Genomic DNA, 12,747 nt, shown 5'->3' on the forward strand with positions numbered 1-12,747 from the left:
GTGCATTCTAGGGTTCCTGAGATCCTTTTGGGGGGTTTGTAAAGTGAGAACTACTTCTGTGATAATATTAATGTTTGCCTTTTTTCATTCTCGTTCTCTCATGAGTAGAGCTGGCCAGGGTCTACATGACACGTGATTTTGTGAGAGATTATACATAAGGCAGAGAATTCAGCCGTCGTTTATAAAGCCAGACAAGACAGAGATTTGGAAATATGTAAAACAATGCATTCTCTTCAGTATTGTCTTGGATAAGAAAATCTTTTTTTTCACAAAAATGTTATATAAATTAGTAATAGACATTTAATATGCTTTAATATATATTTAAAATTCCTCAGTTTATTAGTATCCTAATAAACTGACTGCAGTAACAGAGTACCACAAATTGTATGGCTTAAAACAACAGAAATTTATTCTCTCAAGTTTCGGAGGCTATTAGTCTGAAATACAGGTGTTGGCAGAGTGGTTCCTTCTGTAGGTTCTCAGGGAAAATCTGTTTCATGCCTCTCTTGTGGCTTTTGGTAGCTGCTGGCAATCTTTGGCATTCCTCGACTTTGCAACTGCATCACTCTGATCTCTGCCTTCACGTGGTGCTCTACTTATATGTCTCTGTGTCACTTAGTTCTCCTTTTAAGGACATCAGTCACATTGGATTACAGGCCCACCACATGCCAGTATGTTCTCACTTTAACTACTTACATGTGCAATGACACTCTTTACAAATAAGGTCACGTTCTGAGGTTCTAGGAAGGATATGAATTTGGGTGAACAACATTCAACACAATACACTCTGTTCTAATTCCTAACACAGTAAATAATGGTAGATATAACCCATATAAATAAAAGCTCTTTTGGGGTCGTTGAGCATTTAAAAATTTTATAAAGAAGTCCTGGACCAAAAAGATTGAGAACCTATGTTCTATGGTTACAATGTATTTCTTTAATTTAAAATAGTTTATCTCAAATTATATTATATCATTTTACATAGAGTATAAAACTTTAATTTTTTTCTACAATCCACACACCATAATATAGTGTAAGACTTTAAAAAAATATACTTCCATTACCTCTCTCTCTCTCTCTTTTTTTGTGTTGTTATATTTTATTTCTATATGCTCTAAACACCAAAAGACATTATTTCTGCTTTGATAATCAAGGACATTTTAAAGAGATTCAAAATTAGAAAAATATCATTTTTGTTTGGTTTGAAATTCTAGGTTGAGAATTTCTTTCAGTGTTTACAGATATCTCTCTATTGTCTTATGGTCTGCATTGTTCTGACAATATATCTGCTGTTGTTGTTCCTCAGTCTTCTCTCTCGTTTTTAAGATTTTATCACTGGTTTACAGCTAATTTTCTTCCTTTTAATAGAATTAGGGCATACAAGTTGAATTCTGTTACATGATATATTGTATAGTGGTGAAGCTTGGGCTCTTGTACCCATCATCTGCACAGGCACCTTGTACCCCATAGGTGACTTTTCAGCCCTCACCCCCCACCACCTTCCCTTGCTTTGAGTTTCCAATGTAGCAATTTAATTAAAATGCTTACTTACTGCAATTTTCCTCATCTTTTTTGTATTTTTTGAGACAGTTTCACTCTCTTGCCTGGGCTACAGTGCTGTGGCGTCAGCCTAGCTCACAGCAACCTCAAACTCCTGGGCTCAAGTGATCCTCCTCCTGTAGCCTCCAGAATAGCTGGGACTACAGGCATGCGCCACCATGCCTGGCTAATTTTTTCTATATATTTTTAGTTGGCCAATTAATTTCTTTCTACTTTTAGTAGAGACAGGGTCTCGCTCTTGCTCAGGCTGGTTTCAAACTCCTGACCTTGAGTGATCCTCCCACCTTGGCCTCCCAGAGTGCTAGGATTACAGGCGTGAGCCACCATGCCTAGCCAATTTTCCTCATCTTCATCTGTTACATTATCCTTTACTTTTTACTCATTAAGCTTCTTGGATCTGTGTCTAGTATCCACCAAATTTGGAAAAATTTTAGCCATCATTTCTTCATGTATTTTATGCCCCTTCTTACTCTTCCTGTGACTTAATTACATGTATGCTTGAGATTGTTCCACAGGTCACTGAGGCTCTGTTCATAATCTCCAACTTTTTCTTACTGTTCTTCTATTCTGCCTACTTGTTCCACACTCGGCCTAAGCACCATAGCCTTTATAAAATCACTCCCCAAATACCGTCTGTCCAGACTGAAATGTCTGCCTCTCCTTTGTACCTACCTTATTGTATCCCATACATATTCTTATCATAGAACATTTAACATTTGAATGAGCTTATTTGCTTGTCTTCCCAAACCAAATTGAAAGCAACTTTAAGGCAGAACAGTGCATGTGATAAATGTTCAGTAAAACGGAAGTTCTCAAATGCTGAGTGCCTAACAAGATTTTCTTATTTTGCTTAGCTCAAAGAGGCAAAAAAAAAAAAAAAAAAAAAAAAAATTGACTGCCATTCTTTTTTAAAGTATGACAATACATTGGCAAGTCAACTGATTTGAGTGTCTAAAAATTACTTAAGCAATAGCTGCATTTCTTTTGACCTTGTGTTCAGCATGAAAAAAGAATAAATGTAAAATCAGACTCATATTAATCATATATTTATGCTTGCATAAAAAATTATTGTACCATTATACTGTGAACATGTCATCTAACAAAAGCAAAACAAAACCCCCAAAAATCTGGTATTGAAATTGTGTTTTAAAACAATTTACCTGGCCTGCAAATTTACTACTAGGATCAGCAGAAATAAGGACACCGTCTTTATCCTTTTCAAATCCACTGTGAGACCAATATGCCAGGTCAAATGTAAATGTCTTCACAAGTTCTGGATTCTTAGGGTCCTGTATAGTGGTGGTGTTTCTGGAATGCATGGAAATCACACATTTGCTCCCAGAATTCTTCTCTCTCTATAGTCAAATTACAAATTCAGAGTCAATCATTACAGTTTTTCTTTGTTATTTGAGTTGTTTTGCATGTCTTTATATGTAACAAATTAAGCCAGGAACTTACCACTCCAGTTTGTTCTCTAATTGTTGTTACTCTTAGCAGCTGTTACAAGTTGTCCTTCCTACAGTCCTCAGAATGTGTGAAAGCCTCATCTCTAGTCGTATTAATTTTCTGAGAATAGCTGTCTGTCTAACACACAACTATGCTAATAGCAATAACTACAGCAGTGGAGAGATTGACTTTCAGCATAACTATCCTACTCTCCAGTGAAACTAGTGAAAAATTATCAATGAGCATAAAAAACCATTTAAAACCTCTGGAAATTGTCCTGAGGGCAAACATCAAGAAACACCTATTCAAGAAAATACACCAAAAATTGTTAATAAAAGGGAGAACCCATGGTATTTGAAGCAAGACTATTCCCTTTCTATCCACTGCCAGCTCAGCAAGGTGGAGACTACTCCAGACTGTTAGAGCCAGTAACAAAGGGCGCCTTCCCCGCTCAGATCCCAGTTGCACAGCTTTCTTCCCGGGAAGGCCAGGACATCAGCATTTCTCATTCTGCCTCCATCCACTCATTGCTGAGGCTAAGTCCTAGGTTAGTGGGGGATGGTGGTCCTTCTTCCACCCAGCTCCCATTCATGGGATAGAGACTCTACTTTGGTTGGTTGCGTCCTGACCACCCTTGCTCCGGTCCCGAGATGCTGATTCCATACCAGGAGAGACAAGCTCAGAGGACCTCAGGCTGCAGCTCTACCTGCACTGAGTGCTCAGCTCCTGCAGCAGGGATGTCACTCAAAAGAGCAGCTTGCTATTGTCCATGCATCCAATCCCAGAGTCTGGTTGAGAGATTTTTCTTAGGGGAATAAACAGGCCATAAAACCCATATTGCTCAACATCTCTTCCCAAAGGAACTGATTTTTCACTTGCAACAGAGCTTGGTTCGGGAAGTTCAAGCCTAAGGATGCTCTCAAGAACAGTTGAGGTGATGATGGGAAGAAAGTCAAGATACAGGTAAAGTTGTTTGCCCTCTAATTTGCAGGGGTAAACTGGAGGATAGGACAGCTGGAAGGTATCCTCCTGGGGTCAAAAATATCGAACACTGGTCTCAGAAACCAGTGTTTAGAGAAAATGGAGTTTGATTGGATTAGTTTATAAAGCAATTTATGCCCAGGGACATTGTTGAAAACAATAATCAGCCAGCAAATAGTGAAGTTTAACAGCTGGGCATGATCAAGGAAAGAGGAGGGGAGCCCAAACCACTGTTACCCAGGGTGACTGGCACATACCCAAAGCTGTGCCTCTCTAAGGAACAATGGAGGGAGGTGGGGGGTGATAGAATGGGGATAATAGACTTCATTAAAATAATCCCACCCATCACTAAATAAAAATGAAATAAAAACCAGGAAATAAAATTAAGCCACAGAGAGGAGGGAGGCAGTATTGTGGTGACTGCGTTCAAGTAACCCTTATTTTACTTAATAATGGCCCCAAAGTGCAAGAGTACTGTGTCCAGTTTATAAATTAAACTTTATCATAGGTCTGTATGTATAGGGAAAAATAGTGTACATGGCTTTGGTACTATCCATGGTTTCCGGAATCCACTGGAGATCTTGGAATGTACCCCCTGTGGATAAAGGGGGACTATTGTACCTTCAAATAATCTCCTGAATCTATCTTCTTTCCTCCTTACTACCACTCTAGTCTAAGCTAACAAACTTTGGTGGTGAACTTTAATAAAATGTAATCTCTTTGTAAAGGAGCCGATAGGTTGTAAATACCTGTTTTAGTGCATACTCCTATGAAATCCTTTTTATTAGTTGCTTAAAACTTGTAGCTAGTTACTCTAGCAATATTAGAGGCCAGTGAAAAAAGACTCCTGGAATAACCACTTTCAGTGTTATTGAAGGGCAAGTTATAAAATGGCCTTATTTCTTCACTCTTTTTTTGGGGAGAGGGGAGCCAAAGCATTTAATTTACTGGTCACAAGTTAATTCTTTGACATTTTTCTATCAGTTGCTTAAGAAATTATGCCACTTTAGAAACCTTAAATGGTTGCTACACTTAATGTTATTTAGTTAAACACATAACTGAAGCTATCTAGTTATAAAGCTGCCTGGCTGCTGAAATATTTTCCACACTATAAATGTATTATGTAAAGGCACAGAACAGAACTGATACCAACTGGAAATAAACAAAACAAGAGGGCAAAAACAGTGAGTTGTCCAAGTGGGAAAGACAACTTCATGCAAGGTCATCATTACACTGTAGCCCATGCAAGAGCAGTTGGCCATTGTGTTTCACTCCATCTAGCATGTCCTTATCCAAATTTTACTGATCCTCTATAGTCATCTCAAATGCTTCTATCTAGATCTGGGAAGCCTTCAAGATCTAACCGGGCAGAATTAACTATACCTGATCTTTCTCTGGTATATTATTTACCTTATAGCTATGATGGTAACTAGCTTACTCAATAAAAAATTATTTAGCAAATTATGTAAGACTGTATGCTGCTAGAGAAGGAAGAATTTTCTGTGTTCTCAGTATCTAGTACAGTGTTTGTAGTAGACAGTTAAAAGTTTGCTTAATGGGTCAACTGTTCAGAATTACCTTAAAATTTAACCAATGCATTGATAAAGTTACACAGCTGCTACACGGTCCAAGAATGAGTACAATTCATGTGTTATCCTAAAATGTTGTAGTAACACATTTTAATGAGCAGTGGTGTTTTAAAAAAGCTATATAAATAATTTATACATAAGTACATAAATTCACTTAAAATATATAAAGTTCATTTAAAACTGGCAATTGGTTTGCTTATGAGCTGCTTTTATGGGGGGAAAATATATTTATTAAAAACAGGTACCACATATCTATATGTACCAAATTGCATTGGTTTAAATAATTATTAACTTCACAGTACATTTCTCGGCAATTTTTTTATTGTGCTACTTGCGCAAAGGAATGAAATTGTTTACTGAATTATGTTTAGAGCTTTTAATTATTCATTTAACAAGTTCATATAAATAAGTTTAATATTCCATAAATGACAAGCAGCTTAAATACAAGTTTGATAACTATCATTAAAAAATTAATAAAATCAAAGTCCAATTTAACAAGGCAATGTGACATTTATCACTAACCTGACTAAAAGGCCGCACTCGTACTGCTACTTTCACACTGTCAATACTTGGCATAGGCATTTTCATCATTTTCTCATTATCCATATTGTTATTTTAGTAGAAAAATATGCAGAAAAAGCACACTGCTTATACTTCACATTAAAACATTAAAAGCGTAGCTAACAAAAGCAGCTTGTTTCTAGATGATCAATTATTGAGGGTCCATTCATTACACACTATCAATTACCTGTTATAAATTATTTTACAACACTTATTTATTGATGAATGTTACAGCCTACATCAAGTAGCATCACTTAATTGCGCAGTTGTACTGCAGAGAACAGGGTGTTTTTGTTTTTTCTTTTGCCACATCTACTCACACTCTCCCCATCCTCAATAATCTGTGCCTGAGGCCCTGTGATTACTTCTCAGTTGTAAAACCTGAATATTAAGGTATTTCTGTGATTCAGTAGCAAGCTCTTTCACAGCAATGTTATAATAAAATTTGTACAGACTTCTCATCCTATCAATATTAGGCACACACAAGGTGCGCTGAATATCCATAAAACAGATTTATTTTACATTTCCCTTCCTTCTCAAACCCATTTATGAGGTTGCTAGTGAGCAGTGAACCGGTCAATCTAACCTGGATAATTAGTCTCTAATAATTAAGAGACTTTAGAGATAAATACCTTTTAGGATTGCTCAACAAGAAATGCCAACGTTATAGTTAACGAATGCATTACTTGAAAAATTACTCATTTGAGGTAGATTACACAAATTTGTGAACTACATGTCCATAATTTAATTTCAACATAGCAACAGCCCAAAACAAAAAAAAACACATTTTATGATTAGAAATCTTAATCACAGAATGAAAGTGCATAAATTATAAAATGGCTACTTGAGAGAAAGAAAATGGGATCAATGCCTACTAGCATATAAAAATCATTATTAAGACAGAAATCCCCTTTCAAAAATCTAACAGACACAAACTACTGTGAAGTATACATTTTATTTAACATTGCAATAATAAGCCATATTTACATATTATATAAATGTATGAAGTCTTAATATAAAATAGAAAAAACTGCCTGGACTAAAAGAATCACACTCCATATGGAGTTACTTTACTTATTGAAGACCTCCTGTTTACAAAAATTTACAATAATTTATATAAATTATTTTCTTCCAAATTCTATGAGTTTTAATAATCCACACTATTCTGATGACTTTACAAATAGGTGTACATTAAAAACTTCAAAACAAAAATTACAGCATTTTTCTGCGCAAAACTTGCTTTGGAAAGGAAGATAGTTTCTTTCTGTTCCTTCCAAGAGCCTTTCCAGTTACTTCTGCAGTTTTTCTTGGTTTGCTCTTTACTGCATCAACTGGGCTTGCCAAGGGAGAAATCAGTTTAATTTCTATTGGAGGAGGTGACCAAGAACTTTCTTTTTCTATGTTTCTGAAAAAAGATATAATTAAGTAAGAAGAAACACAATACATTATAAAATATAACTGACTTTCCCACATTTCCCAAGAAACTTTAGGGATTACTTGGCTTAATGCCTTTATTTTATAAAAGAGGTAATGGTTTCGAGAGAAGTCAAACTTTAAGTCATATAAGCTAATGAGAGGCAGAGTTAAGATTTCACTTAAGGGAATTTTTCCTTTTTGATTTGGATATTTAAAAACAATAACTGTTGAATTTTCCTTTAAGTGTTCTGTATGTATTATTGTTGGATTATAAGGATGGGTCAAATACTAGCAGTCAGTACAGGGACGAAAGCCCAGCAGGCTCAGGCTACATATCAGAAATGGCAATTCTAAAAAACCAGCAATTATCAAATATGTATATAATTTCACAGACATGAGTTTTTCAAATATATACAAAGCCTATTCATATGTAAACAGTGATATTAATTATGGTCAACAGTGTCATTAAATCAATTTTTAAAATAAGGTAAAATGGATTCATTTGTACTTTTATCATATTCAACTATGCCTAAGCACAGCATGAACAAAAAATACTGTGTAACAAATATATACGAAATGGAGTAATTTTCCCATGAATGCAGTTTTATTACTAATAGTAAAATAATAGCAAAATTTCTAAGTATTTTTTTTTTATTAATAGTTACCTATCTTTACCAATAAAATGGTGAACCATCCCACTTCCTCTCCCATCCACTGCAAAAAGAGAAAGATCCATTGGGTACTCTAAACTGCCCCCACCCAACCATTCTTTAAAAAGGATGAATGGGCTTTCAAGCTATAGGGAGAAATCCACCTTCAGCAGTAAAATCTAACAGTGGTTGTAAATGTCTCTAAGAATTACCCTTTTCAATTGAGCTTAATTTCCCTTTTAAAATTAAGTCTTCTCAAATCTAATGTTGAGAAACAAATGGATAAAAACTATATAGAAAAGGTCATACCTGCTTGCTTCTTTTGTTTTTGCAGTCCTCATTCTTTTTGCTTTTTGCTTTCCCACAGTTTCTACTGATTTAGAATCATCTTCCTATGGGTTAAAATTTTAAAAGGATTTATCTTAAGTAATTAAACATTTAAGTCTAAATTAAAGGTTCTATCCTGAGAGAAGGCATACGACAGCCAAACACTGCTAATGAATTCAAACTAAGTCAGTCTGAAATGGACTCCTTTTCTTATACTTTTTAGTAAAAACTTTACTTATGTTGGACTGCTCTTAATTCCCCATTTTTACAATTCAGCTAATCTCCAAATTGTAGTCAGTTTTATTTTTGAATGTTTCTACTGTCCACTGCCCTTCTGTTCTCATTGTCTTTGTGCACACGCCATTCAAGGGTGGGGAACCTGAAGCCTTCTGATTTCAAGATTGTTCTTTTTTATGCACCAAAGGAAGCAAGGAAAGCTTAATCTTTTTTTGCTGCACCCCTTTTGTTCTGTAAAACTTGGATTCAGTTGAAAGGCAGCACTTAAGGACCTAGAAGGCCACATGTGGCCTTAAGGCTGCAGATTCTCCATTCCTTCGAGTTTGTGAACACTCTCCTCTATCCGCCATTGCCATGCTTCTGGGTCTTTGCATCTGCTGTTTTCTCTGCCAGGAATGCCTGTCTCCTCTATCTTCTGCCTATAGCGGTATTTGGGTATAAAGTATATATGAGGCCCTGGGCTAGAGTGCTGTGACATCAGCCTAGCTCACAGCAACCTCAAACTCCTGAGCTGAAGCGATCCTTCTGCCTCAGCCTTCTGAGTAGCTGGGACTACAGGCATGCGCCACTATGCCCGGCTAATTTTTTCTATATATTTTTAGTTGCCCAGATAATTTCTATTTTTAGTAAAGATGGGGTCTCACTCTTGCTCAGGCTGATCTCAAATTCCCGCCTTGGCCTCCCAGAGTGCTAGGATTACAGGTATGAGCCACCATGCCTGGCCTGGGTATAAATAATTCTTATCATGATGTGAAATAATCGTTTGTTTTTATTCAATTAAACTGTTAGTGCATAAAAGACAAGGAATTTGCCTGAATTATTTTTTTGGCAAGCCTTTATCCTTGCATAGTAATTGACTCATGGCAGATAATTCAATAAATGTTTATAATATACGGGACTCACAATCCCTGACCTGTTCTTATTTTAGGGTTATGTGCAATTAGGTGACAGAATCTGAAATACAGTCTTTCCAAGTGTGTTCTGTGAACACCACCCAGAGATTCAAAGACCTACATCTCAAATAAATTAATCCAGGTAATTCTGATGAATACTAGAATTTAAAACCTTTCCCCTAATAGATAATCTAAATTGTAACTGCCAGTAATATATCATCAGTAACATTCCACAGATCTTTCTGAAAGATAGGGCCATTCAAAGGTGTAGACAAGATAATTTTGAGCTTTTGGTATATATAAATGGTTATCTTTAAAGAAATTCATTTACGAAATATTTGCTTCAAAAAGTAAATAAAATTTAAAACTTAAATAAAATTCATTTTATTTAATAAAACATTTATTGAAATAAAAAGCATGTTTTAACAAACATACAAATAAAATCATGCATTCCTTACCAGTTCATCCACAAGCTTGGACGTACTAGATGTGTTTTTTTGCCTGGTCCTCAAAGCAGGAGGCGAGGAGACAAACTGAGAAGATGAATCTGTAACAAATTCTTTCAGCTGTGCAGGAGCCTCTATTTTTTTAGCTAAAGTTGAAAAAAACAAAACAAAACAAAACGCTGTACCAATATATTTATATACATATAAAAACGAAAACTTAGAAACCTAATTATCCATGTTAGGACAGAAATGAGAGGAAAAATCCCAACATCATTTGGGTAAACCAAATGTTTAGGAATATTTACTCTTTCACACTAAAAAGTGTGAACATTTTTCAAGCTAGAACTTGAAAGCAAGTACAAAACTGTATTAGTCCATTAGTTTTAATCCTTACTGTTCTTCATTCTGCAGAGTTTAGAAAGCATTAATCTCATATATTATATAACCTGAGTTAGTCTGCAGCATAATTCCTACTATCCCAGAGACAATGTTTTTATTTACAAAGTAAATTTTTATTTTCAAAGACCAGACTCAACTCTTCATTCAACATCTTTCATTCAACTACTTGTTTCAAGTAGTTCATTCTGAGCTACTTACTCCAGTCAAGGGAAACAACAGAAAAATTCATTTTACAAAAGGGAAAAGTAAACAGAAAAAGTAATAATATAGAAAAAAGGCTGAAGGGAAGATATTCCGTAGATAAATAAAAATGGTTTAATTAAGAATTGGTTTAGAATATGCAATTAATGCTGGGTGGTGGCTCACGCCTGTAATCCTAACAGGCATGGGAGGCCAAGGTGGGAGGATCACTTGAGGCCAGCCTGGGCAACATAAGGAGATCCTGTCTCTACAAAAAATGAAAAAAAATTAGCTGGGTGTGGTAGTAGGCACACGTAGTCCCAGTTACTTGGCAGACTGAGCTGGGAAGATTGCTTGGGTCCAGGAGTTCAAGGCTGCAGTGAGCTATGACACTATATTCCAGCCTGGGTGACAGAGCAAGACCCTGTCTCTAAAAGAGATTAAATTTCAACTATGGTACTTAACAAGCTGTGAGACCAAAGGTGAGTTACTTAAATCTCTCAGTTCAATAAACAGGATTAGTAATAGCACCCATCTCAAAGTGCTTTATGGATGTTTGCATGCACTATTATTTTAATAATATAATTTAGAAACCTTTTTGGCCAGGCACAGTGGCTCACGCCCGTAATCCTAGCACTCTGGGAGGCTGAGGCGGGTGGATTGCTCAAGGTCAGGAGTTCGAAACCAGCCTGAGCCAGACCCCGCCTCTACTAAAAATAGAAAGAAACTAATTGACCAACTAAAAACATATATACAAAAAATTAGCCAGGCATGGTGGCGCATGCCTGTAGTCCTAGCTGCTTGGGAGGCTGAGGCAGTAGGATCGCTTGAGCCCAGGAGACTGAGGTTGCTGTGAGTTAGGCTGACGCCATGGCACTCACTATAGCCTAAGCAACAAAGCGAGACTGTCTCAAAAAGAAAAAAAAAACTTTGAAAGAAAATTCTCAAATTATAGTTCAATGTTATTTTACCTATTGAGATAGTCAAGATTTCTATCAAATGTCAAATTCTGCTTTTAAAGCATATGATTCTTAACAAAGGAAAAAAATAGGGATGAGGTCAGAAATACAAATCACCTCTGCTCCCAACTGGTAAATGGCAGAAAAGGCAATGACTATTGATGGTAATGGCCCCACCATTTTGATGTTAAGAATAAAAGATGAACAGAACTATTTATATTCTATGAAAATACATTGGATATCTCTCTCTAGGCTACCGGGAGGAACAACTTCTTTGGCTTTTCATAGAGCAGTTCATAATCTTCATCTAACCTTTGCCCCTCCATTTCAAAAGAATAAATAAGGAATATACTATCATATGCAAAAATGTTTAGCCTCTACCATTTCTTCTATATGCTTCTATTATAGCACAGATGAGACTTCATGTTGTTTGTATGTCAATTCCTCACTTATCTCTGTAAGTTTCCTGAGGGTAAGTTTTGATGGCCAGTGTTGGTTAAGGATTATGGAGTTCAAAAGAGCTAGGTTAAAAGCCAGTACTGTGCTGGTAAATGGCTCTCTGGAAAAAGCAGCTTTGATTATAGCATTTGCTGATTTTTGAGTTATAAATATTCCTACTATGGCCAAATTCAAACCTTGGCTGGCTCACAAGATTCTTGAATATTTAACAATTGGCTCTTAACAGCTAGCAGGAATTGGCTCCATGACAACACTCACTATGACCTGGGTGATATGAGTGCTCAGTCTCACTGAACTTCAATTTCCCCAATATGGAAAGAAAGAAGTAATAGTACCTATACTTCATTGGGTTGTATAATAGTAGGAATCAAATGAATATATCTAGCATAACCTCAGACAGATAGCAGGCCCTTGTTAATAAATATTTGTTGTTGTATAATAGAAACTGGACAAAATTCCATGAAATGTAAAGCTTCATATTCATTTAATGAGTAAAACACAACTAAATAAAATTCTAAGAGACCTGTTTCTTTGACAGGTTTCAATAAAATAGAAGACCACCTCTAGCCTCCAATGATGTAACAGTATTTCTGAATCCACTCATCTCTGTACCTCCCCATGCCTACCTAAAGGAGTTCCAAAAA

General features: G+C 36.0%; 2 protein-coding genes across 2 annotated transcripts in view; both read right to left on the reverse strand.

Annotated features, from left to right (window-relative positions):
- Positions 1–6,182, reverse strand: part of LOC105863751 (kinesin-like protein KIF28P) — a 56,040-nt gene extending 49,858 nt beyond the window's left edge. The window contains exons 1-2 of the mRNA XM_012751205.2: positions 6,099–6,182; positions 2,721–2,915 (exon numbers count right to left, since the gene is read on the reverse strand). Coding sequence (XP_012606659.2) covers positions 2,721–2,915; positions 6,099–6,182 — 279 coding nt within the window. The remainder of the gene's footprint in view (positions 1–2,720; positions 2,916–6,098) is intronic.
- AHCTF1 (AT-hook containing transcription factor 1) overlaps positions 5,880–12,747 on the reverse strand; it is an 88,638-nt gene continuing 81,770 nt past the window's right edge. The window contains exons 34-36 of the mRNA XM_012751183.2: positions 10,119–10,252; positions 8,513–8,595; positions 5,880–7,542 (exon numbers count right to left, since the gene is read on the reverse strand). Of these exons, the coding sequence (XP_012606637.2) occupies positions 7,350–7,542; positions 8,513–8,595; positions 10,119–10,252 (410 nt within the window). The 3' untranslated portion in view covers positions 5,880–7,349. The remainder of the gene's footprint in view (positions 7,543–8,512; positions 8,596–10,118; positions 10,253–12,747) is intronic.

This window comes from Microcebus murinus, chromosome 19 (assembly GCF_040939455.1).
Source record: "Microcebus murinus isolate Inina chromosome 19, M.murinus_Inina_mat1.0, whole genome shotgun sequence".
In the NCBI taxonomy this organism is placed as follows: Eukaryota; Metazoa; Chordata; class Mammalia; order Primates; family Cheirogaleidae; genus Microcebus; species Microcebus murinus.